The 27,939-nt window shown below is 41.2% G+C and overlaps 2 protein-coding genes across 2 annotated transcripts; both read right to left on the bottom strand.

The window, feature by feature from the left end:
- Nucleotides 1-1,600: 1,600 nt before the first annotated feature.
- Nucleotides 1,601-8,416, bottom strand: LOC308095089 (uncharacterized protein). The gene is made up of 6 exons (XM_080442017.1): nucleotides 8,114-8,416; nucleotides 6,453-6,624; nucleotides 5,459-5,664; nucleotides 3,788-3,947; nucleotides 3,220-3,352; nucleotides 1,601-3,119 (listed from the first exon to the last, which is right to left on the bottom strand). Exons 1-6 carry the CDS (start codon nucleotides 8,118-8,120, stop codon nucleotides 2,643-2,645), a joined length of 1,155 nt encoding a protein of 384 aa, XP_080298143.1. The 5' UTR covers nucleotides 8,121-8,416; the 3' UTR covers nucleotides 1,601-2,642.
- A 12,363-nt stretch (nucleotides 8,417-20,779) lies between these two features.
- On the bottom strand, nucleotides 20,780-27,113 carry LOC308094655 (uncharacterized protein). The gene is made up of 6 exons (XM_080441423.1): nucleotides 27,068-27,113; nucleotides 24,270-24,435; nucleotides 22,846-23,093; nucleotides 22,352-22,511; nucleotides 21,987-22,116; nucleotides 20,780-21,887 (listed from the first exon to the last, which is right to left on the bottom strand). The coding sequence occupies exons 1-6, from the start codon at nucleotides 27,072-27,074 to the stop codon at nucleotides 21,423-21,425; spliced, it is 1,176 nt and encodes a 391-aa protein (XP_080297549.1). The 5' UTR covers nucleotides 27,075-27,113; the 3' UTR covers nucleotides 20,780-21,422.
- Nucleotides 27,114-27,939: the final 826 nt, after the last annotated feature.

Below are 27,939 nucleotides of genomic sequence, written 5' to 3'. Positions count from 1 at the left end.
CACGTGGAACGACCTGCATGACGGGATATGTAGTTTTATAGCTTTTGAAGTTCCAGGAGGACAGCCGACTAGACTAGGTCAGATTGTTTGAATTCTCCATTCAACACAGCGGTGGAAAAAGTACTCAGATTTGTTTACTGAAGTAAAAGTATCAATACTGCAATGTAGAAACACTGTTATATAAGTAAAGTTCCGGTAATACAAATTTACTTCAGTAAAAGTACCTTCTTCTTTTTTTTACCTTAAAAATGCAGATTTTGTATTGATGGAAAAAAGTGGTCCAGGTCAGTTTGACTGAGAATAAAGGGTTAAATGTAAATTACCTTTAGAAATATGATTGACAGATTCATATGGTAGAAGAATTAAATCAATACCATTATGGTAGAAGGGTGCAATTTGAGTCAGAGGCACATTGTACTTTTACTCCACTACAATGATTTGAAAACTTTAGTAACTGCTTTATTACAAAACAAACATACATTAACCACTTCAGCCCTATAGGCTACTTCGGCCTATATTTGAGAATAGCAGATCTACAAGCGTTGTGAGCTATCTGGGACACTGGTGTCCTGTGAACAATAACATTTCAGTGATTTGAAATGGAACTAGTGCTGTTTTATCATCTCATTTGAAGTGACACTCAGGTGACCAACTGCCATCACTGCCACCTGTTGAACCACAGCCTCCTCTAGTGGCCCAAGTGTGACTAACTATGGCAAAAATCAAACTAATGCATATCTGAAGTGTATATCTGCCTTTAGTAACATCTTGATTCTCTGTATTTTCAAGATTCTAGATTTTTCTTTCATTTATTTTATTCATTTAAAAATGAAGCTAAAGCTCAGCTTTAATCCCAAGGTCAATGTCTACAGTACATTTCTTGTACGTTCAAGCTCATCAAAAATATTTACTACCACAATGGAAACAAGCCCTCAGGGCTTTAATAAAGTATACAAGAATCAATCAATCAATCAATCAATCAACATCATCATCCTGCACAGGGCAGCCACAATATGGTAAGAAGCAGTTGAAGCCAGTTCTCCTCTCCTCACACCAAAACAGGACACCATTTGGCTCACCTCTTTTCACACCTCTACAAGAGACAAATTGCCACCTCAGATGCTATTACTGTGTCAAAGAACACAGGAGAGAGAGCGCTTTAAGTGTCTTTCATCAGTGCTCTAAGTGTCTTTTATCAGTGAGGTACATCATGTTTGCAACAGATATGCAAGGTTGCTTATTGGGGGGGGGGGGGGGGGTTGGATTGAGCCAGGACCATGGCCAAAAGAAACAGACCATGACCTAAGAACAGCAGATATCCAGGTTGGGTTTGCGATATCACTTACTTCAGAGCCATTAGTAAGGTATTGGTGGTCCTAAGCCGGTCATGGGGTGTCAAACATGATGAAGAGGTGTCACAAATGATGAAGCTCAATGATATTGTCAGTAGTTTATTGGTATGAATGATATAAAAGACAAGATGCTGTTAGGATAAGACACACACACACACACTCCCCCTGATATTACTGCTGCACTACGATTTTACTCTGTATCTGCAATCTTAAATAAAGACATTCATGCGTCTTTCTCTGCTTAACTGTGTCTCTCGACTCGTCTGTCCGACCCAGCAAAAACACCAACAATATCATTCACAATTATATTTAGTTACCTCATGTTTTTATTGTCTTTTACTGTGGTGTCTTTTAACTGTGGTGTTTTTGCCAGACCCAAGGGGTCGGGGCTTACATGAGGCTTTGTATCTGTTTTCTCCATACATGGGCATGGTCACTTTGTCCCCCGGCCCCAGCCCAAAAAGTCTGTCCCCCTTTCGTCCCCTTTCGTCACAAACTATTCATGACATCATTATTATGTCACAAAAATGATAAAATGATTTATGCTTTTCAGTTATAAAGTGGTTTGTAGGTGTGTTACATACTAGGACTTCATTCTGGGTCTGGCAGAACCAGGTCTCCTGGTCTTGTTATTTGTCATCTTCTCTGTACTGACCCGAGCAAAATTATTCTCCCTTGTGGATAATAAAGAACAACTAATCTAATCTAGAGTAATCTAAATCTCTCTAAAACGGTCACTTCAAACAGTTCACTGAAGCAGTTGAGAAAACTGTGTCCAGCCCAGAGTAAATTTCCTGCTGTTTTCAGCTTCCATGTTAAAGGATTACATTTTTTCTCAGATTTCTGTTGTTTCCTAAGTGCTATTTTTTTGCTCAGATCTAGCGACGTGTGACAGTGTCTCAGGTTGATGTCCGGACGCCACTTCTTCCAAAGTGGGTGTTGACAGATGTGTGTGGGAGCTTCGTCAACCCTCATTTGTTCTTTTGCTGAAAAACAACTCAATTTCACTATGCTTATCTCCTCGCATCTGGTGTCATCAATTCTGACTCTTTTTCCTTACTTGGCATTTCTGGGTGTTTTCCATCTACTCCTGTGTGACCTCTGTATTGTTCCTATGAACTTAATGTCTGTATTTATTCCTGTTTAATGTGTTTTAGTGATTCTGATTTTGGGTAAAGAAATAAAACTATTTTGTACTATTCTACATTATTCTCAACAATTGCTACATCTGCGACGGAATGTATGGAACCATTAAAGGAAAGCTATATAGCGGACCCTTCTGATTTACAGTTACATCTGTGAGAGAACGTGTGGCAGGAAAGCATTTTTATAAAATGTTTCCAGAGTGTGAATGTTTACAGCCCATGTTGGGTCTTTGGGCACTGACAGGATTTGTAGGTCAAGATGGGTCCAAATGACCAGGTCACAACTGTTAGCTCCACTCAGGTGTAGGTTGCCCTGGATCTGGTGCCAGTAGTTGAAGCCAGTTATATGATGTTTGTTTAGTGTCAGGGCACCAGTCACCTCATCTAACTGCAGATAGAAATTCCTCATCTCTCTTGCTGCCTGCCAAACGGTCTTTCGTCTGGCTGACCATGGACACTTGACCTCAATGATGCGATCACCGCCAGACACGGTCCCATCTGGAGATGCTCCAAGCAGGCCGCTCTCAGACAAGAACACTCCCCTCTCCTGGATATGCCTCCCTGTGAGCTGCGTGTATTGCTGCTTTGCGATTGGCTCATTGCGGATTCCATGTAATACTGCCTTGAAGGAAAATGTTGCCAGTTATTAATTAACTGTTTCCTAAGGAACACAGAGACATTCATTATGTTTAAAAAACAATAACGTATTACTCTCTACTTACTTTACTTCGACTGAGGTTGTATTTTCCAAGCAGCTTTTTGAATAAGGAAGGAGGGTATCTCCTTGATCGCCAAACTGCTGCCAAGACTTCGCCAAAGTAGCTTGCAGTGATCCGATTCTTACGATTGTCAAACCTGTTATCATACAGAAACCCCACATTAGGGAGACAGTTCAGCCAATCTGGGAAAAATATTGTTTTACTTCTCCTTTAACTCATTCCCTGCCACGGATGTAATTGACGTCATTTACGTCCAAACACCCAGGCTGCCAAGGACGTAAAAGACGTAATTTTGTTTTTTTTTGGTGGGGGGGGGGGGGGGGGTGATCCAAGCAACACCAAAGAAGAGTACACCAAGAAATCACGTGATCACAAAGAAAAAAAGATCACCTCCTTCCATGTTAAAGGATTCACAAAAGTCAAATTTTCCTCTGATTTCTGTTGTTTTCTAAGTGCTATTTTGGAACATTTCTGAAAAATCGAAAGTGTGAGAACAACTGAGTTAGAAAGCATTTGTAGAATCGGCCTCAGGTCTTAATAATGGGTTAATAAAGTATTCCATCTTTCTTACCATAACAAGTTATTGCTTTGCCCAACTGTCTGTCTCTCAATCCGCCACTTCTCCTGGTTGGTGACAGCGAGGTTTGTCAGCACATACCCATGCCTGTCCTGAGCCCATGCATAACCTGGGCTGGCCACCACCCAATCAAATGTCTTCATGACGGGTACAGCTGAAAGAATAGAAACTAAAATGAGTAATAGTATTTAAGGTTATTTCTGCCTGAACTAAACTGCCTTTTATCGCTATTATAAGATTTATATCTGGGTGTGCTTGATTTATTCCAAACATTCCCCATTGTTGTTGTTTGAATTAGAGTGGATTATTGTGACTACCCTGCTAAAATAATCAAAACATAACTGTGAACTATGGTGTACAAAGGAGCATCTCATTTAAACCACACAAAAAAAGTTCCTCCCACATACATACAAACACAAACAAGAGGATTGTAATACTGGGCTGCCGTTCATACTTGACCTCAATTAGGGATGGGACGTAACTCAAATGTGTGTCACTAAACTGAAATAAACTACTGTAAATTAAAGGTAGGGTAAGTGATTTTCTTTGGTTAAAATAAGTGTTTAAATAGCTCTATATTCTGATAGTACTCATTGCTATAGAGTGTTTGTTCAGGATATAGATTAAACAAGTGAAATTGGAAGTGAAGACACTAAGAAATGAGCTGACAAAATTTTAACTGGACCACTATACAAATTAAGCTTAAAAATTGGTACTTTCTCCTGATTGGCTGAGATTTTGACACCTACCGGAAAATGTATTTTCTGTTTATTAAAGAGCTGGAGAGACAGGGAGACATATGTTACTGAACAAACACTCTATAGCAATGATTACTATCAGAATATAGTGTTTTAAACTTTTAACAAAATACTTTTTGTTTTAACCAAAAAATATCACTTACCCTACCTTTAAGTAATATAAAAATAAATAAAGTATCAACAGAATATTAATGGAATAAGTCACTTAAATATAATCTATAATTGTTCCTCATACAATATTTTACAATACCTAATAAAAAAAAACATTTGAAGAGAAAACAGCCATACAGAATTGAGTCCTAATGTACGTTACAATACATGTTTTAATGTATGTTACAATACATGTTTTAATGTATGTTACAATACATGTTTTAATGTATGTTACAATACATGTTTTAATGTATGTTACAATACATACATAGGACTGCAATGTTATTTATTGATATGACATCATAGACGGTTAACTGCAGTTAACCAGCCACATTCCAAAGGTTACACGTTTACAAAAAAAATCACACCCAGTGTGAAGTGGGCGGTGTGGTCACAGTGGTCATCACAGTGATGGAAGTTCACTTAAAGAAAAGTAATATTGTGGACCAACCATTGTACACCCCTAACTTAAAAAAACCCATAAATGTGTTTTTTTTAAGTGCATAGTCCTATTTATAGGGCTATGCACATGTGTCATGTTTCATTAGCCAATCACAGTCCTGAATAGACTGTGATTGGCCAATCACGGTGCAGGGTTAGGGGGGTACACTGGTGGCCAATCACAGCGCAGGGTTGGGGGGCTGCAAATGTCCAAACCTCACATATAGGGGCGGTTTCACCGCCCAAAAAGGTCCAAATGCCTATACTTAACCCCTAACATTAAATTCCTTACAAAAAAAAGTCTAGTTGTCCTCACCATAGCAGTTTTTCTTTATATCCACTGACAGGTGTTGCAGGGCGTTTTCCACATAACCCGGGAGGACTAAGGTGCCGCAGCGTCGACACACCTGCCCGTAGGGCGTCATGATCACCGTCCCTCGTTCGGACGCACTCTGCCACCGGTACCGAAACCGAATCACATTCATCGAGGTCCATTCCCAGGAGCAGCAGCTACAGCAGAAACTGGGAGGTTGAAGAGAGACAGCAGAGACCAAGATTTACATCAGTCAATGAACTCAAGTAAATGAAATGCCCAGGATTCAAACCCGGGTCTCCTGCGTGGAAAGCCAACATCTTAACCACTAGGCTAAGGGAGAACTCTCCCTTGACCCCGGGGTAGATCTTAGGCTTTTAGGTCATTAGGCAGAGGTAGTAATATATACCGGTCATCACGCTCAGGAGGATTCTCAACCTTCTGCTTGCCAGGATGGGGTCACAAAAACAAGGCCAACACCCTTTCTAAGATTTCTGAGGAAGGGTCTTTAATTTGATTTAATTTGCATCAAATGGGGGGTCTTTGTTAATATAATTTTCCTCCAGGAGGGGGGGTTCACATTTTGTTTTGCTGGGCCACATAAAATGTGCAATTTTGAAATAAATTCAAAGTCCCCGGCCTCCTCCCTGACCCTGTGGCATTTAGATTCTGTTAATGGATTATTCTGTGACGGGCTGATGGTACTGTGGTTCTATGGATTTTACTATGATATGTGGTATCTTAACTCATGCAATTGAATGGTTCAATGTTATGTTCATGTAATAACTGTATTTTATGCTCTGCTCCGGGGGGGGGGGGGGGGGGGGTTTGTATCCAAGATATCCTAGGCTCACATTTCAACACCAGACCAAGAGGCAGTCCATTCAGAGAGTGGGCGGGGTCTATGGTTTGGAACCAGGGCCAGTGCTCTGTCTCTCTCTCTCTTGTCTGTTAATAAGAGGATTCATAATATGAACAACAAATGCATTCTGCATACCGTCCATTGCCCCAGTGCTCACAGACCATCCAACCTCTCCTCTGTTCCTCATAGGAGATGTCGTCTGTCTGCCTGTACTTGTAGTTAAAGTTCAGACTCCACTGGTCTCCATAGTTCAGCTCTGAGTCCAGCATGTCATCAAAGCTGTCCAGCCACTGTGAGGGAACCCAGTCTGTACAAAGAGAAACATTTTAAGCCACGGCTCTTTATTGCATCTTGTGGATACATGGGTAAAAAGTACCCCCCCACCCCCACAAATCATGTGGGGACCCGACCCACAGGTTGAGAACCACTGTGGTAAGTTACCCGATAACCACGTGATTTCTTGGAAATCTGAAGAGGTGAAAGTTAGGCACAAAAAGGCAGCCTTCATCAACTGTCCTGGCAGAACACACCACGTGGGGGTGGAGAATACAATACTTCTTAACCACTCTATCTACTCTGAGCATTCTAGCAGGTGAAAGCACAAAGCAGCAGATCTACAAGCTAACGACGTGTTGCAATGCGCGACAAATTGTGAACTTGTAGATCGGCTATTTTTGGACTGACAGATAAAGATATCTCCACATAATATCCAGATCTCCAATTGGGCATTTCGCCGAACCTCTAGTAGCCTATAGTCATAAAGTTTGAAAACCACTGGAACAACCCGATAAGACAATATCCTATACCTATACGCACCTGAATCAAGCTTGGTAGGCTATTTGCCATAGCAGCCTATTCAACAACAAAAAACACACGACTTTACCAATGTTTATGAAAACATTTGACTTGAGGCGAGACATACATTATGGCAATAACAACATTGATACATATTGATCACCAACACTTCCTCACTATACACAGGGGTTTTGCGAGACAGCTCGTAATCCTTGGATGAAGACTATCATAGATTAGCCCTGAATCATGGAACAACTTGTTTCTGGTTTGAGCATATTTTACATTTACAACCGGTACATCTACATAAACGTTCAGATTCCAAATATAAAGTGCTTATATCAAAGCCACAAATGTAACGAGTTAAAGCGCCTGGGTTTAAGTACCCTTATCTTCCGTATTGTTCAATAAAAAAGTTTTTTTATCTGATCGGTGGCCATTTTCTCCGAATTGTCTCCATTATGCTTTCAATTACGCGCCCCTATCGGTTGGGAGGTGTATTGCACGCAGATACATTATACAAAAAATAAAATAAAAATAGAAAATGGCCGCCGATCGAATTAAACTGCTTTTTTATTGAACAATACGGAAGATACGGGAACTTAGACCCGGGCACTTTAACTTGTTACATCCGTGGCCGTGGGGTCAGCACTTTAGATTTAGAAATGTGAACGTTAAGTAGATGTACGGACCAGGAACAAGTGGTTCCATGACGCTTGTGGAAGACGAGCGTCATGTGAACCATGGTGGCTAATCATAGATGTGTATTAGCCTATCGAATCTGACTTTTACTTTCCTGTCTATGTTAAAGTAAAAGTCAGACTCGATCAAATACATATGATAGTCTTGATCCAAGCTTGGCTACCCGTAATTAAGCTATTAAGTCACTTTAAATCAAATCGATGTCATTGATTTTCACGATGGTTTTGTCAGGGTCTCAACATGTCCTGCTCCACCTGCTCACCATTTATCAGACCTTGCATTTTGTCCACTGATATACTTACAGTTCATTGTCCTTGATGTTAAAAACAGCTGGAAATCGTCCACAAAGCGATGAAAAAGCGTCCGATGATGATCCTCCCCAGGATATGTTTACAGTTTCCACAACTTTCCAAGTAGTTTTGTCACTTTTGGGTGATGTCCGCCTAATACCGAATAGACGCAATTCCCTAGTTCTTTAAAAAAAAATGTTTTACGGGATTTGATCGAAAAGATAATTTTTAATTAATGTAAAGTGAATTTGAGTTCCAGTGTTCCAGTCTCGGCCAGGGCACGGTCCCACCAAACTATGGTTGCCCACTGTTAAACTCAGGTTGTGCGCGGCCGACAGTTTTCTGCAGCATGGTAGTACCAGCAGGCGTATATTTTTAACTCTATGTATAGAGCGCATAAACGCAAGATGTGCGCAAGACCATAAATAAACGCATTAGCATTGACAAAGCGTTGGCAGATTCCGCCCCATAGGTAAAAAGTGCGGTGGGACCACGCCTCCCCTGTCAAGACTTACAGTACGTTTTAACAGCGGGCGACTCTCGGGCGATCACCGGCGACATCGTCCAAAAGATAAAGAAAATCCATCTTTTCATCGCCCATCGCCCTATCGCCAGTAGTCGCCGGCTCTCATAGACTTTCTTTATCTTTTGGACGATGTCGCCGGTGATAGCTCGAGAGAGCAGTGTTCAGTCAGCAAATATAACGGAGCAAATATAAGACTTCCGGTGGACGATCTCTTCAGAATAAGAGTGCCCTCTAGAGTAAAAAGAAACCATTGAAAACCATTGAAAAACGGTTCATTTGCACATTAAAACTATAAATTAAGCATTTAAACGAAGCTATATATCACATATTATGTTTCTGTGTAACAAAAACGGATTTAAAACATTAATTATTTATCTAAATTGATAGATGCTGTTCAAAGGAGTGCATAGCCTATACAAATTGGACACTGGACAGGAGACGGTGCTTAGTGCCGGAACTTCTGAGGTACGCACACGTTCGGGGAGACCCCCTCTACACAGCCACACTCTCCGCTAAGCGGCACTAAGGTGTAAAAAAAAGTGGCGGGCCGTCCAGTGAGGTCAAGGGTCAGAAAAGGGCCCTTTTCAGTGCATAGCCTATACAAATTGGACACTGGACAGGAGACGGTGCTTAGTGCCGGAACTTCTGAGGTACGCACGCGTTCGGGGAGACCCCCTCTACACAGCCACACTCTCCGCTAAGCGGCACTAAGGTGTAAAAAAAAGTGGCGGGACGTCCAGTGAGGTCAAGGGTCAGAAAAGGGCCCTTTTCAGTGCATAGCCTATACAAATTGGACACTGGACAGGAGACGGTGCTTAGTGCCGGAACTTCTGAGGTACGCACGCGTTCGGGGAGACCCCCTCTACACAGCCACACTCTCCGCTAAGCGGCACTAAGGTGTAAAAAAAAGTGGCGGGCCGTCCAGTGAGGTCAAGGGTCAGAAAAGGGCCCTTTTCAGTGCATAGCCTATACAAATTGGACACTGGACAGGAGACGGTGCTTAGTGCCGGAACTTCTGAGGTACGCACGCGTTCGGGGAGACCCCCTCTACACAGCCACACTCTCCGCTAAGCGGCACTAAGGTGTAAAAAAAAGTGGCGGGACGTCCAGTGAGGTCAAGGGTCAGAAAAGGGCCCTTTTCAGTGCATAGCCTATACAAATTGGACACTGGACAGGAGACGGTGCTTAGTGCCGGAACTTCTGAGGTACGCACGCGTTCGGGGAGACCCCCTCTACACAGCCACACTCTCCGCTAAGCGGCACTAAGGTGTAAAAAAAAGTGGCGGGACGTCCAGTGAGGTCAAGGGTCAGAAAAGGGCCCTTTTCAGTGCATAGCCTATACAAATTGGACACTGGACAGGAGACGGTGCTTAGTGCCGGAACTTCTGAGGTACGCACGCGTTCGGGGAGACCCCCTCTACACAGCCACACTCTCCGCTAAGCGGCACTAAGGTGTAAAAAAAAGTGGCGGGACGTCCAGTGAGGTCAAGGGTCAGAAAAGGGCCCTTTTCAGTGCATAGCCTATACAAATTGGACACTGGACAGGAGACGGTGCTTAGTGCCGGAACTTCTGAGGTACGCACGCGTTCGGGGAGACCCCCTCTACACAGCCACACTCTCCGCTAAGCGGCACTAAGGTGTAAAAAAAAGTGGCGGGCCGTCCAGTGAGGTCAAGGGTCAGAAAAGGGCCCTTTTCAGTGCATAGCCTATACAAATTGGACACTGGACAGGAGACGGTGCTTAGTGCCGGAACTTCTGAGGTACGCACGCGTTCGGGGAGACCCCCTCTACACAGCCACACTCTCCGCTAAGCGGCACTAAGGTGTAAAAAAAAGTGGCGGGCCGTCCAGTGAGGTCAAGGGTCAGAAAAGGGCCCTTTTCAGTGCATAGCCTATACAAATTGGACACTGGACAGGAGACGGTGCTTAGTGCCGGAACTTCTGAGGTACGCACGCGTTCGGGGAGACCCCCTCTACACAGCCACACTCTCCGCTAAGCGGCACTAAGGTGTAAAAAAAAGTGGCGGGACGTCCAGTGAGGTCAAGGGTCAGAAAAGGGCCCTTTTCAGTGCATAGCCTATACAAATTGGACACTGGACAGGAGACGGTGCTTAGTGCCGGAACTTCTGAGGTACGCACGCGTTCGGGGAGACCCCCTCTACACAGCCACACTCTCCGCTAAGCGGCACTAAGGTGTAAAAAAAAGTGGCGGGCCGTCCAGTGAGGTCAAGGGTCAGAAAAGGGCCCTTTTCAGTGCATAGCCTATACAAATTGGACACTGGACAGGAGACGGTGCTTAGTGCCGGAACTTCTGAGGTACGCACGCGTTCGGGGAGACCCCCTCTACACAGCCACACTCTCCGCTAAGCGGCACTAAGGTGTAAAAAAAAGTGGCGGGACGTCCAGTGAGGTCAGGGGTCAGAAAAGGGCCCTTTTCAGTGCATAGCCTATACAAATTGGACACTGGACAGGAGACGGTGCTTAGTGCCGGAACTTCTGAGGTACGCACGCGTTCGGGGAGACCCCCTCTACACAGCCACACTCTCCGCTAAGCGGCACTAAGGTGTAAAAAAAAGTGGCGGGACGTCCAGTGAGGTCAGGGGTCAGAAAAGGGCCCTTTTCAGACAATAGTGTATACAAGTGGCCATACCCTAACCCAATAGTGTATACAAGTGGCCACACAACCCCACACCATAAAAGAATACAGACAGGCTTTGAAAGTTTAAAAAAAGACCTTTTAATTACTCTTTACTAATAAAACAGTGTACAATTTATCAAAAACAGAATATATATAAATACATTTTCCAATATTTGTTTTTAAACATTGCCAATTGTCTTAAGGTGGACTGAGAGGCTACTTTAGTAGTTTAGTAGTCACAGATTTGATCAATTTACTATATGTGTGTGTGTTAATAACAGCAAACATTATTCAAACACAATCATCATGCAAAACTGTAAAAATGTGGAAGTTCTAGGAAGTGCAAACCACACTCAAAAGTATAAAATGGTACTGCGTGCAACGTACCTAAGTGCAAAGATCACTCAAATGTATAATAAACGGGTACAACATGCAATGTACCAACGTGCAAACATCACTCAAATGTATAAAAAAGTATAACATGCAATATACTGAAGTGCAAACATCACTCAAATGTATAATAAACGGGTACAACATGCAATGTACCAACGTGCAAACATCACTCAAATGTATAAAAAAGTATAACATGCAATATACTGAAGTGCAAACATCACTCAAAAGTGCAACACAGCAAACTTAAAGTGCAAACATTGTACACACACACACACACACAAATTGATCAATAGATAGATGTACGTATATAAAGCAGAACCAGCTCAGTCCAAACATTGCATAGTCCTGTGCTCTAATGTTTGTTTTTAGATGATCACAGTAAGCACAAAGACAAAAGAAAAAAAGAAGAAAACATTTGATTAAATCAAAACCTAAAGGAAAAAAAGGAAGACCAAAATGACGTTCCCTCCTGGTGTCTTGGGAACATGTCAGTTCTGGTCCCTCGCATCCTCCATTTGTGACGTTCTCCTACAACAGACACAACAGAGCCTTTTAGGTAGTTTGTCCAAGATACAGTAAATCACAGTACATGCTTTAACTTTGTACTCAGATAAATATCTTTTTGCCTGACAACTCATGCATAACACAATCTCGCTTTTCACGGTGGCTTTTGAAAGTGTTGAGGCTCACATCAAACAGAACAGCTTTGGAAAACAAACAAGTGAAAATACCACAGCTGCTGCCGTCAGTTTGTTCTATGAAATTGGGACAACTGTGATAACACTCATATCTAAATGTAATACCCATACCTCTACCATACAATGCAAAGTACTGTAATGCTAAGTACCTTTGCAGTGGAAAAAATGCCTTAACCAGGTCTTGCTCATGCACACGTAGTGAATCCATTATCACAACATCTAATACTATAACATCACCATTCACTGTCTTTTTGGTGAAATCTACCGCGATGGTAGCCTGGTAAACCCTCCCTCCGGAAATCTCATTTCCATTTGATTCCAGGAGTGAGTCTGGCATGAAGGCTTGTATGGGCGTTTCTAGTGCATTACCAAATAACCGAGCCAATCAGCGTCCTCGCTCATTGTTTTGTGATTGACAGCGGGGGTAGGCCAATCAGGTGGAACCCGAGTGGTTCATACGTCATTAATCAATACACCTTTCATACAAGCTGCTCATTAACATCAAAGACAAACCAATTACTCCTGGTGATAATCACTGCAGCCTAAAGTGGCTTAATTGGACATCAAAGGGCCACTTGGACATCAAAGCTACATTACTCCCGCCCAGCTCCAGCCCACAGCCAAATTGCCCATATAGGTCTGCAGGCCAGACTCACTCCTGAAATAATATACAAATGAGATTTCTGGAGGGAGGGTTTACCAGGCTACCGCGATGGCTCCCCAATGGGACTTATTTGCGTTGACGGGCAATATCACCAACTCGTAGTTCCACCAATTGCGTGATGCTCGTGGTACATCTGGGAGGACACTGATGTCATCACACCAAAAACTCTGTAACTGTTGGCTTACAAAAGTGCTGGGACAAATAAATGCATTTTTTTTTCTTTCAACACTCGAAAGCAAGAGCTTATGGTACTCATCGATCATCTTATCACTCAGCCACTCGTTATTCTCCACAGCTGCCGTTGGAATGGATCTCCCTTTTCTAGCCCTTGTCTGCTTGTGTTGTTTGCATCTGTCTGTGCATTTATGTTTTTGTTCGACCTGCTGAAAGTTGATTAGTTTCACACTATTAGTTTTCTCGTATGACACGACAAAGCAACTAGCTGTGGTCAGTATTTTTAGCATCAGCTCAAAGGTATAGCCTGCTGTGTCATTGGATGCTTTTGTCATGATATGCCATTGCTGGTCTTTACACGTGTACAATGACACATATGGTGACTTGTCAAAAAATGCACAAATGCTGGACACAGCATAATCATTTTGGTGGTACAGACAGGAGAGAGTGAACGTTTTGGGAATTTCTGCACCAGATCTTAGCAGGAGAAGTAAAGTCTGTGGGCTGTGAATTACTTGATAGGTTGATAAGCTTAAGTCCTGCTTACATGTTTCACATTGGTCAAGTTGGGCAGAACATATTTTGGCAACTGTGTCCAAGATGCCTTTTTGTGACACTTCAAGTGGCTGCACTATGAGTTCTGATATGTTCTTTCTAGATGGTACGGCCTGGTCACCACATTGAGTACAAATATAGCGACCAAGACTTTTAAGGCAAAGCAGGTCATTTCCAAGGAAAGGAGCCCCAAGTGTGTCATTCACAAAGCTGTTTAATATGTGGTACACGTCTGTCATAGAAAATTGCCGAGACACTAATGACACCACCTGAGTGTTGGCAAGTTTCTCAAGCGCTCTTTTAAACAATGCTGGGGACTGCGCTGCTGCTGCTGCTGCTGCAAGCCGTGTGTGACATTTTTGGAAAGCAGATGTCTGTTTTAGAAATGTTAGTATTGGTAATGGTATGGCTTCACACATATTGTGATTTGGTCTTTCATTGCAAAAAAACACATCCACACCATGGCCAATATCTTCCAAATTGTCCTCTATTGTGATAACAGCATTAAGTGATGCATCATTACATTTCACATAGAAATAAATGTACCCATGTGGTTTTGCCAATTGCAATGCATTTGCTGGTTGAAGGATGTTTATATTTGTATCATCTGCTCTAATTACAACATTGTCATAAAGCAAATGTGCCCAGAAGTGTCCGGCTTTGGCCACTGAGCCTACATGACAAATGATTGAGCCCAACTTATACTTAATTTTACTGCTGTCACGAATGGGAATTTCGATTATATCAGATGGGACTACAGGCGTGTGGAGCACCGTCCCACCATTATCAACACGGGACACAGAAAGAGTAATGACATCAGGAGCATCAATCCAACATATTTGTCTCTTCATTTCTGAACCACATGCTGTACATCTCTGTTGACCTTCACCTTCCATGATTGTGTGTTCGAAAAGAGAATTGAGGGACTCACATTTCTGTGTCAGCGGTAATGCAAAAACAGTAGGCGCGCATGAAATGCTTTCAACTTTCGATGCACATTTTTTACAGATGTCTGTATGTTTTGCCATAGCAGTTGTTTGGACACTACAATCATGCAACCAGATTAATAATTTGTGTATCAAATCTAGTGGGTCATTGTGCATTGACAAGGACTAATTCTTATATTTACATCCATCAATGCAGTTGTGGAAAAAGTACTAAAATGTTTTACTTAAGTAAAAGTATCAATACTGCAATGTAGAAATACTCTGCAAAAGTAAAAGTCCTGAATTCTAAATGTAATTAAGTAAAAGTACTGGTATCAAAATGTAATTAAATATACAAATATTTGCTTGTAGATCGGCTATTTTCAAATTGCCAAAGTTTAAATAGGGCTGAAGTGGTCTTGTATAAATATAAAAATCTTTTGCTTGTAGATCGGCTATTTTCAAATTTCCAAAGTTTAAATAGGGCTGAAGTGGTCTTGTAATTATAATCAAAAATATACAAAGTAACAAGTAACTAGTATAATATCTGCCTCTGAAATGTAGTGGAGTAGTACTTAGTTACTTTCCACCACTGTATACGTGTATTTTTCAAAATGCATAGTACAGTAATTGATTACATGTACTTAGTTACTTTCCACCACTGTATAAATGTCTTTTTCGAAATGCATGTATGTCTTTCATAAAACATTAAATGCGATGCTCTTACTTTGAAGGCAACCGGAAACCTTATATTTGCTAGCTCAGAAACCGGATGTGTTATATTTGCTACCGGAACGGAGCTGCCCGAGAGTCGCCCGCTGTTAAAACGTACCGTGAGAGCGTCTTAGTTCTTCTGTTCACGCAGCGCTACTCAACCCGCGGCCCGCGGGCCGCATGCGGCCCCAACGCAGCGTCTCTGCGGCCCCTCATGGTCAAACCCATTTTTTTTTTTTTTTTTTTATTTTTAAGCACAGGATAAAAATATACATTTCCGTTCAAATATATGGGTTGCTTCATTTTTTTTCAAAAACAAACAGACAGACATATACAGGTGCGTCAATTGTACAGGTATAATGCATAGTTTTCTATGCATTTCAGTTTTTTTGGGGCGTTTGACCACCAATTTTTTTCGGGATAGGTGTCCCTTATTTCATATGGTGAAATTTCATTATTTCACATGTCAAAATGTACATTTTCTTATAACAATAACAATGTGTAGTGTGTTACAAAATCGAAAAATCCAAAATAGGACACATTTTTAGCTTGCGGCCCTTGGACTTTTGGTATTTTTCTGAGTGGCCCCCTGAGCCATCTTAAGTTGAGTTCCAAATCCCTCGCAAACAGTGGTGGAAAAAGTACTCCGATTTTTTACTCAAGTAAAAGTATCAATACCGCAATGTAGAAATACTCTGTTACAAGTGAAAGTCCGGTAATCAAAATGTACTTGAGTAAAAGTAGCCTACAAAAGTATTTGTATCAAAATGTACTTAAAGTAGAAAAGTTGAAAGTACTCATTTCCAGAATGTCCCATTTCACAAGTTTTCAATATAATAGGTATAAAAATCCTTTTAAAATAGCAGATCTACAAGCTCACAATGCATTGCATTGCAACCATTGAGAGCTTGTAGATCGGCTATTTTCAAATGGCCAGTATGGCTACTGAAAATTGGAAATACTCCAGTAAAGTAAAAGTACCTCAAAATGTGATGCTATTTCAGCTCAAATTCATGTTAAAAGTCTAGGGCCAGTAAAAAACATTTGTGTACTGCACCTGGATAAAAGAGAGCATCATACACATTTAGGTTTTTAGTTAACAATACTTCTTTCCTCAATTTGGTTTAATTTATACTTAAGTTTTTTAGAAGCATTGACAATATGGGACACTGGTGTCCAGTGAACAATAATATCTCTTATCTAATTTAACTAGTGCGGTTTTATCATCTCCTCTGAAGTGACACTCAGGCAAACAACTGTCATCCCTGCCACCTGTTGAACCACAGCCCCCTCTAGTGGCCCAAGTGTGACTAATTCAATTAGTAACTGACAGACTAACTAGGCTACCACACAACACTGACTGACCAAAGACAAAACTGTTCTCTTTGTTTTGTGGAAATGTGTCTCTCATACATCAGTATTTTCATTTTTAGTTTGAAGATTTTCTAGATTGGAAATTGTCAGAAATGTAAACAGCTCGAGGTACAGTCAGACATTTGGGCTAAAAGTCCTTTTTACTTAAAGGGATATTTCACTTTCAAATAAACATTAAAAAAATATATTTAAAAAAAATGAAAGAAGTTATGGCAAAATCACGGCCCCCTCACACATTAGTAGGACACTCTAATGCGTGAGGGGGCCGTGATTTTTCCATTACTTTTTTCATTTATTTTTAATATATTTTTTAAATGTTTATTTTATTTGAAAGTGGAGTATCCCTTTAACACAAAAAAGTCCTGGGGACATGTCTCCATTGTGGTTATATACAGTAGAGTAATTGTAAGTTCTCAAAGCTCATCAAAGGTATTTACTAATAGAGGTTGATGTGATGAAAGTAACTGCTTTCAGATCCTGCACTGAGGCAGCAGATGATGACCAGCAAAAACATCAACAATATCATTAGTTTTTATTTGTCATCTTGTCTGTACTGACCCTGGATTGTTGCTACCTTGCCGTGGTGGGGAGGCCTGTGCGCCTCCGTGACCCTGGGGGCTGTACCGGCAGGGGTCATACCCCTGGCAGGTTCCAGGTTCAACCAAGCCGGGCAGGTTTCAGGGTAGAGGTCCGACGAAAGGCAACACCTGGTCCTCCATGTTGGGGGTTGGGCGCGGGGCTAACAACCCCACCCCGTAATAACAACACAGACACGTCAAAAAGAGTAGCTGGAGGTGTTGGCTCAGGACCGAGATGTTTGGAGAACTCTGGTAGACAGCCTAAGCCCCAGATGGGGTAATAGGCGTAAGTAAGTAAGTAAGCTGTACAATTCAATTCAATTCAATCTTTATTTCAGACTCAGGGTCCATATAGCAAAACATGACAATCACACAGTAAAAGCAATAAAATAATAAAAAAATAAATAAATAAAAAACACATAAAAACAGTCCAACTACAGCTTTTCAAAGTCCGTAGAGGCTGTACGCCAATGTCTCCATATCGTGGAAGAGTACCGAGTAGAACTTTTGACAGGGTTAATTAAAATCTTAATAACATGATTGTCAGACTTTTCAAGACGACATATGAATTTGTACATTAAATTTCTTAACAGGGCTTGACAGGTAGGTACCCCCAGGTTTACAAACAGCTGGCTGGCACTGTGCCATCTTGGTACCCTCACCAGCAACCGTAGAGCATCATTATATGCTACTTTTAGTTTTCGCATGCTGCTAGCTTTGTAGTTACTCCATAAGTGAGCCGTATACAATGGTGTACAGAATGCTTTAAAGAGTGATACCTTGACATGTACAGAGCATTTGTGAAATTTCCGCATTAGTATGTTTGCCTGGGCATACAATTTGCATCTTTGTCTATGGATGTCTTTGTCATCAGAGAGATCATCGGATATACAGTGTCCTAGGTACTTAATCTCACTGCACACAAGTAGTATGTTGCTACTGAGAATAAAATTAGGAAATACTGCCTTTTTATCATCTTTACTTCGCACAATCATGATGCTACTCTTCTTGGCATTATATTTAATATTAAAATCAATGCCATACTGGGAGCAAACCCTGAGAAGCTGTTGTAAGCCTGCACTGTACGGGGAAAAGATAATCAAATCATCTGCATACATAAGGTGGTTGACTACAGAGTCACCTATGACACATCCAGTTTTACACTGGTTCAGTTTCCTAGACAGCCCATCCATGTATAAATTAAATAATAGAGGAGATAAAATCCCCCCTTGCTTAACACCATTACCAACATAGAAATGTTCGGACACAGTATTTCCCCACTTCACCTGCATAGTCTGATGTGCATACCAAAAGGCTAGTATCCTTATAATGTACTTGGGTACCCCTCTTTGGCACATTTTGTCAAATAACTTGAAATGATTCAACCGGTCAAATGCCCTAGAAGCATCAATAAAACACAGAAACATGGTGGAATTCTGGCTTCTATATTTTGCAATAATGTCCTTTAAAGCAAAAATACACATATCAGTGCCATGTTTCCTTTTAAATCCAAACTGGTTGTCAGCTGTGGTAATATACCTATCCAGTCTGTCCAACAGGATTTTCTCCAATACTTTGGAGAGTATACTAGCTAAAGCAATGGGTCTGTAATTATCAATGCTATTTATTTTCCCAGCTTTGTCCTTAATAACTGGCACAAGTAGTACCGCTAACATGGAATCTGGTAAGATACCATGGTTAAGGAAACCAGTAATACATAGAGCAAGCATAGGAGCAAGCTTCAGACTGGCATTTTTTAAGTGTTCAGCTGAGATGTGATCCGGGCCACAAGCTTTGTTATTTTCTAGCTTCATTATAGTGTTATAGACTTCCTCAGCTGTACAGTACTCACTGTACAGTACTGACCCAAGCAAAAATGATTTCCCCTTGTGGATAATAAAGAACAACTAATCTAATGTAATCTAAAACTCTCTAAAACTGTCACTTCAAACAGTTCACTGAAGCGGTTGAGAAAACTGTGTCCAGCCCAGAGTAGAGGAACATCCTGCTGTTTTCAGCTGCCTCAGAGGATGTCTTTGTGACAGACACGACTCATGAGTCCTTTCAAGCTCCTTTGTGTGACACTATGTCCCTACTGATAAGGACAAGTAGCATTTATTTAGCCTTGGGAACCAACTGTTGCCGAGCCACATGCTATCTACTGTAATTGTTATTTAGATAACGTGTTGTTTGGAGCAGATGGTTCATTGTTTACTCTGTATGCTAGTTTCTTTGAGGCACTTCATTCAAATTGATGTGACGCATTGTGAGCTTGTACTAACTAGAACTACAGATCTGTAGTTCTGTATTTTTATACATTTCATACATTTGAAAACTTGTAAAATGGGACATTCTGCTTAATGAGTACTTTTACTTTTGGTACTTTAAGTTAAAAAAATAATACTTTTGTACTTTTTCAAAAGTAAATTTTGAATTCCGGACTTGTACTTGTAACAGAGTATTTCTACATTGCAGTATTGATACTTTTACTTAAAGGTAGGGTAAGTGATATATATATATTTTTTTTTTGTTAAAAAGTTAAAGTACTATATTCTGATAGTAATCATTGATACAGAGAGTTTGTTCGGTCACAGGGGTCTCTCCAGCTCTTTAGTAAACAGAATATAGACACATTTTAAGCCAATCAGGAGATGGCTGCATGCAGAATGCATTTTCTGTTTATTAAAGAGCTGGAGAGACATGGGAGACTCCTTTTACTGAACAAACACTCTATAGCAATGAGTACTATCAGAATAAAGAGCTATTTAACACTTATTTTAACCAAAGAAAATCACTTACCCTACCTTTAAGTAAAACATTTGAGTACTTTTTCCACCACTGCTCTGCTTTGCTCTGATCTTGCACTTGTAATAAGTCTCTCTGGATGAGAGCATCTGCTGAATGCCTCCATTGTAATTGTAAAGTGATGTGGCCCATAGGTCAGGAGCCTATGATAAAGCAGGGGGAATATATCATTTTGTTTCAAAAAACAAGCCAGGTCTTCCTTCACATACAGTACACCCAATAGACAAGGGCAAGTCAAACAATTTAAATGAGTCAAATCTAGTTGCAACCAATAATCTTGTGTGAGGCAGAGCGGTTTCCACAAAAAACAATATGCACTATTTGGTTGGTACTAGATTCAAATCAGCGCAACTCCCATCAAGTATCAATTTATAATTTAGGCATTTAGCGGACGCGCTTATCCAGACTGACTTAAGGTTCTGAACTAGAAATTTCAAGCGTATAGACATAAAGCATGATTATTGTTTTAGTTTTCTTCTTTTTTATTAACCCAGAAATGTATTGCTACCCTTTTAGCAGCAAAGGATAACGGTGCACCGGGAACAAACTGAAGCCTGACAAAGATGTTTGAATTTCAGTCTGCTCCGATTTACTAAAGGCAGTCACACAGCATGTATAGGGTAGTACAGGTACATGTGGTTACACAATAAGAGTTGCACAATTATTGAATAGTCACAAGTGCTAACCATAAGTACTTGAGTTCTTGGTTAACAGGTAAAATGTCATCGTACTGTATAAGATAGCTACAGTATGTTTTCTTTGCAGTGAAGCGTCTAGTTTCGGGTGCTTGTTTCTCACACTGTCACTGGAGAAAGAACACTGGAAAGAACAATAGGCCTGTGGTTGGGACGGTGGGTTTCACACCAAGGTTTGTTGATAGTTCATCATGTACACATTTTGACATCTAGGGCAAAGGTCAAGTACAAATGTACTTCGACTTTTGCCCTAGATGTACAGCTACTGTGAAGTCTCCCAACCAAGGAAACGGTTTTATTTGAAAGGAGACATCGCAGCAACAGAAATGAATGTTGATTATGATGAAGAGTAGGAATTCACTGACTTCTAGCACTTACAGTTGAACCACCCTGCTTTATTCTGTCTCAGTTTGTACTGTAGAAAGCGTTTATCAAAAATAATTATGCTACGAACATTAACATTTTCTAGAGAAATGAACAAACGTTGTTGTGAAAAAAAGGTTAACTGTCACAATTGAAATATAGAATTCACAAAGTCATAGCAAAACATGGTGGGTCTATTGAAACAACAAAGCAAACCTATCAACTGACCCTTCTGAGAATGTGTGGTAGGAAAACATCTTCATAAAATATTTCCAGAATGCCAAGGTTTATAGCCCATGTTGGGTCTTTGGGCACTGACAGGATGACTAGGTCAAGAGGGGTCCAAATGACCAGGTCACAACTGTTAGCTCCACTCAGGTGTAGGGTGCCCTGGATCTGGTGCCAGTAGTTATGATTTGGTTTTAGTGTCAGGGCTCTATTTTCGTCGAACTCCAGAAAGAAACCCCTTATCTCTGCTGCTGCCTGCCTGACAGTCTTTCCTCTGGCTGACCATGGACACTTGACCTCAATGATGCGATCACCATCGTACACCGTCCCATCTGGAGATGCTCCAAGCAGGCCGCTCTCAGACAAGAACACTCCTCTCTCCTGGATATACATCCCTGTGCGTTGTGTGTATTGCTGCTTTGCCCTTGGCTCATTGCGGATTCCATATTGTACTGCCTTGAAAGAAAATGTTGCCAGTTATTAATTAACAGTTTTCTAAGGAACACAGAAACATACATTATGTTTGAAAGCAATAACGTATTACCCACTACTTACTTCAACTCCACTGAGGTTGTATTGTTCTTGCAGGGTTCTGAATAAGGAAGGAGGGTAAGACTGCCGGTAATCTGGGGCCAAGACCAAACCAAAGTTGCTTGAAGTGATCCGATTCTTACGATATGCCGACCTGTTATTACAAAGAAAAACCACAATTGTGGGTAAATTATTGTTTCACTTCTCCCTTAACTGGCATTTGAACGGCCACTTTGGACGATTATCCGTCCTGAACGGGTGCTGAACTAGTGCAGTCCGTTCGGGATGTGGCCGCTGTTCAGAATGCCGGTTCTGGAGAACCCCTCATCTGATGGACTTCACCCTGTACTGTTAATAACTGTGTTAACAAAGTATTCATTCTTTCTTACCATAACGAGTTCTCGCTTTGCCCAACTGTGTCTATCTCAATCTGCCATTTCTCCTGGTTGGTGACAGCGAGGTTTGTCAGCACATACCAAACCTTGTGCTGGGTTTGAGCATAACCTGGGCAGGCCACCACCGAATCAAATGTCTTCATGACGGGTCCAGCTGAAATAATAGAAACTAAAATGAGTAATAGTATTTAAGGTGATTCTACCTGAACTAAACTGCTTTTTGTCGCTATAATTTTGATTTAAATCTGGGTGTGCTTGATTTATTCCAAACTTTTCCCATTTTTGTTGTTTGAATTAGAGTCGATTATTGTAACTACCCTGTTAAAATAAACAAAACATAACTGGGACGGTAACCGAAATGTGTGTCACAGAGCCGGTTCCAAAGGTTACACGTTTACAAAAAAAGGTCCAAATACCCATCCCTAAACCCAACATTAAATTACAAAAAGAAATTGCAACATCGACAAAAAAAATCTAATTTTCCTCACCAAGGATACGAATTGCTTCCTCTTCTTCAATGTAGCAGTTATTCCTTATATCCACTGACAGGTGTTCCAGGGCATTTTCCACTTTGTTTTCGTAAAAACCCGGGAGGATGAAGGTGCCGCAGTATGGACACTCCTGCCCGTAGGGCCTCATGATCACCGTCCCTCGCCTGGACGCACTCTGCCGCCGGTACCGAAAAATCATCTCAACCAAGTCCCATTCCCAATCGGAGCAGTCGCTACAGCAGAAACTGGGAGGTTGAAGAGAGACAGTAGATACCAAGATTTACATCAGTCAATGAACTCAAGTAAAGAATACTGGTAATATACCAGTCAATCACACTCAGGGATGAGGAGTACCCCCTGTACTCAACCTTCTGCTTGCCAGAATGGGGTCACAAAAATAAAGAGCTGTCTTTGTGTATTTTATGAAGGCTGGCAAGGATGGCTCGTTGCTGTCAGCACAGGCTTCGGCAAGGTAATGTAATGCAGCCCCCCCCCCCCCAACAACACTCCCAAGAGAGAAAGCAAAGCTGCTGCGTTAGCCCCCCCCCCCCCCCCCCCCCGGGGGGCTAATAACAATGGATCACATGAACATGCGATGACCTTGCTTCCTCAAGGCCCTTTCACCCACTTGGTTCACCCCTTCTGGCCTTCACTAAGGCCCTCTACATACTGCCAGATATTTGATCCGATTTGGCTGTCGGGGGCCTTTTTTGACGCTCGCCGACAAACCCCCCGATCGGACGCAAGATCGGGCATTGCTCCGCGAGATGTTGCTCGAGCGGTGTGAAAGGCACTGCGAGAAGATCCACCCGCGATCCACCAACCAGTCGCCCCGAGGCGGCAGACCGAAGTGGTCGGTCGGGTAGGGGTGTAAGCCTCGACCATAGGCCGGAGGTAAGAGGTGCATATGGTAATGGTCAATGGCCGTGTGCAAATATGGTAATTGTCAATGGCCGTGTGCAAATTCAGATCAATTGCTCCAGCCATTGAGGAGAACCGGGCAGGACAGACGGTCTGTCCACAGAGGTTTCCTTAATTATAAGTAGGATTAACAACAATGGCAGACCGTCTCGCAAAATATTCATACATCACGTACATAAATCAAACTTTAGTTCATGAAAAGTTCAGACAGAGATCTCTGTTATGAAATTACTAATAAAGTGGAAATAGAAAATTCCCTATCAGACGGTCGTATAGTAGCCCTTTAACAATTGTTTCCCCTAGGGTTGGGGAACTGCTGCTGATGACCACCGCTGCTATTTTATGTGTTTATTAATTATTATTTATTTATTTATCATTTTAACTTACGGACGCTTCACATCCAGTTCACAGTCACACGCAAGAGAATAAAAACAGGGGCTCTGTCTCTCTCTCTCGTCTGTTAATAAGACTGATATGAACAACAAATACATTCTGCATACTTTCCCCGGGCCCGGTGCTTATAGACCATCCAACCTCTCCTCCGTTCCTTATTGGAGATGTCCTCTGTCTGGCTGTAGTTAAAGTGCAGACTCCACTGGTCTCCATAGTCCAGCTCTGAATCCTTTACGCTTTCAAATGTGTTCTTCCACAGCGAGGGTATCCAGTCTGTATGAGGGGAAATATATCAAGTTCAAGCACTGAGGTTCTTTATTGCATTTTGGTTAAAGGTACATTGGACATTGCAGCGGCATAACTATAATGTATCATTATGGTAATGAGTTTTGGACATAAACTGCCCACAAAAAGTTCGTAAACCTAACTTCGATTTTATCTCCCCTTTAATAAAACCAATTGGTATTGTGTTTTATATCATTTTCATTGTTGATTGGTCACCTTTACAACGAGGTACAGCTTGTTAGGATCGGGCATTCGTGGAATGAGCAACACAGCTAAACGTGTGGGTAGCGCCCCCCCCCCAAAAAAATTGCCAAAATCCCCAATATGCTTCTGTTGGTAATCGCTCTTGTTTTGAGCGACCTGCCGGCACACACATGCTGAGAGGTGTGTTCTAGTCACAGGTGTGTGTGGGCTTTTATATAAAACTAAAAGGAAAATAATTCATGAATTGAACCAAATATTAACAACAAATTAACACTGCAACTAAATAATAAGAAATATAAGAACATTAAAAAAAAACTGGTTTTCCATCACATATGTTGCATACAGTATTTCAACTAGCACTGAGCTGAGCGGCTATGTGCACATGTGTGCAGGTGCATGTACGCGTGCATGTGATGTCATTACAATAGAGCTCCACTAGCTCAAAAATCCACCACACGCCCCTGACTGTAGGTACAGTACATATTGTTCCATAATCTACTGTATGCAAAGACATACGCAGTGGCGTAAAGTAACTAAGTACATTTACTTAAGTACTGTACTTAAGTACAATTTTGAGGTATTTGTACTTTACTTGAGTATTTCCAATTTCCAATACTTTTACTTCTACTCCACTACATCTCGGAGGCAAATATTGTACTTTTACTTCACTACAATTACTTTAGTTAATAGTTACTTTTCAGATATAAACTATGATATTATGAAACACACATTAACTACTTTAGCCCTATTTTATATATAGGCTATTTGAAAATAGCAGATCTACAAGCTCACAACGCGTCGCATCGCATGAGCTTGTAGATCGGCTATTTTCAAATATTTTAGTACTTTTACTTTTGGTACTTTAAGTACATTTTGATAGCAATACTTTTGTACTTTCACTCAAGTAAATTTTGAATTCCGGACTTTTACTTGTAACAGAGTACTTCTGTATTGCAGTATTGATACTTTTACTTAAGTAAAATAATTTCCACCACTGGACATACGTAGGCCTATATGTGGCTACTGTAGTGCATCCAAAACAAGGGACCACTTAGAATCAATGCAATTTAGCTGCCTGAATGGAGGCACCACACCAGCCAAAATATCACCGCATTGTGTCTGATTATAAACAATAATATGACAGGAGAAAAGTAAAGCAAATCTCTACAAAGATAATCACAAAAACAGCCAGTGTACAGCAGCGTATAGATATTATTACATATTAAGAGAGTAAACCTAATAGGCCAGTGGTTCTGAAACGTTTTAATTTCAAGGACCAGAGGTACAGACCTGTAAAGGACCCATTTAATTAAAACCCCCTCAAGACCCGGGGGTCCCTAGCTGGACCCCACTTTAGAGAACCACTGATATCTCACGCAACTATTCGAAATTCGTCATTTCAACTTTACTAAACAGCTGAACAAATGAATTATTAGTAGGATGCTAATGAAAGTGAAAACATTAATTAATTAATGACGGTCTGTTATTAAGGCTTGGTTGAATGAAAAGGAAAAACAGTTGCTCCACTGCGCCCCCTACAGATCTGGTCAATGGAAAAATCTGGTCAATTTACTCAAGTAGCCTACTGTAAGTACAATTCTTTTTTTACTTTACTGGAGTATTTCCACTACATCTCATCTCAGAGGCAAATATTGTACAATCTACAATTCTTTGATTACTTTAGTTACTAGTTACTTTTTAGACCTTGATTATTATTATTGCAAAATAAACCACTTCAGCCCTATACATTTTCGGCCATTTCGGCAGATCTACAAGGTCACAATGGCATTGTGACCTTGTAGATTTTTGTAATACATTTCGAACTTGTGAAATGCAACATTATGCACAATGTACTTTTACTTTTGTACTTTTGTACTTTGCAATATTGATACTTTTACTTAAGTAAAACATGTGAGTAGCCTACCTTTCCACGGGGTCATACCTATGTTCCCCCACTAAGGTTATGGTTAGGTTTAGGTTAGGTCCTATATTCCCCGCTTCTCCTGAAAGCGGGGAACATAGAACCTGGGGAACATAGAACCTGGGGAACATAGGTACGGTCCCCTTTTCCACCACTGGCAATCATATTTGATCAACACTTCCTCACTACGCAGGAGGAGTTTTGCGTTAGACACGCCGCAATTAAAGCATCACTTTAAAATCAATGACATCGCTTTGTTGTTACATTTTATGTAATGTATGAATTGCTTTATTACGTAACCATGTGATAAAGCGGCATAGTGAATGTTGAGCTGCTCAAACATTCAACATCAACTTGATCATCAACTTGAGCAGACCGTTAGTTGAGAAATAAACCTTCATGCTCTAAGTGTTGATCACTGTCAGGGTTTATGTCTCAACATGTCCTGCTCACCATATATATATCAGACCGTGCATTTTATCCACTGATACTTACTGTCCATTGTCCTTGATGTCGTCGACAAAAGGACGAAAAGGCGTCGAATTGTGCCTGAATTTGGTTCTCTCTCTCTCTCTCTCTCTCTCTCTCTCTCTCTCTCTCTCTCTCTCTTCTCTCTCTCTCTCTCTCTCTCTCTCTCTCTCTCTCTCTCTCTCTCCTCTCTCTCTCTCTCTCTCTCTCTCCTCTCCTCTCTCTCTCTCTCTCTCTCCTCTCTCTTCTCTCTCTCTCTCTCTCTCTCTCTCTCTCTCTCTCTCTCTCTCTCTCTCTCTCTCTCTCTCTCTCTCTCTCTCTCTCTCTCTCTCTCTCTCTCTCTCTCTCTCTCTCTCTCTCTCTCTCTCTCTCTCTCTCTCTCTCTCTCTCTCTCTGCAAAATGCTAATGAAGTTTCAATCAAATTGCTCTATATTCTGATAGTATCAGAATATAGAGCATTCATAATGAATATCATCATTGCCGTATACAGTAGCATATACTATCCTACCGTTTGTTGAGGGTAAACAAGTGAAATTGGAAGTGATGACATAAAGACAAAATTGGGTTAAAGAAAACATAAAACAGCAAATTAACTATGTGTTTTAAATGTAATGGGCTGAGGTGGCTCCGTCACTTCCAAAGAACCACAACACTGGTCACCAGTATATGTTTCCCTGTTTCTCTATTTAAGGACTCATTCCCATTATTTTGTTAGTTTTAGTTAACTATAACCTTGGGGGACAAGACTGGAAAAATGCAAGCATTCTGACCAAAGCAAGTGAAAAACATTCCAGGGATATACTGTGTATGAATCTAGTAATCAAACCCTTCAAAAGTGTTACTCTAATAATTTGTATGAATCTGAATGCCATGTCATTAATGAGGACGATATCTTCTG

This window comes from Gymnoscopelus braueri (genome assembly GCF_963280865.1).
Source record: "Gymnoscopelus braueri genome assembly, chromosome: 11".
Classification (NCBI taxonomy): Eukaryota; Metazoa; Chordata; class Actinopteri; order Myctophiformes; family Myctophidae; genus Gymnoscopelus; species Gymnoscopelus braueri.
This window is presented reverse-complemented; position numbering and strand designations above follow the sequence as displayed.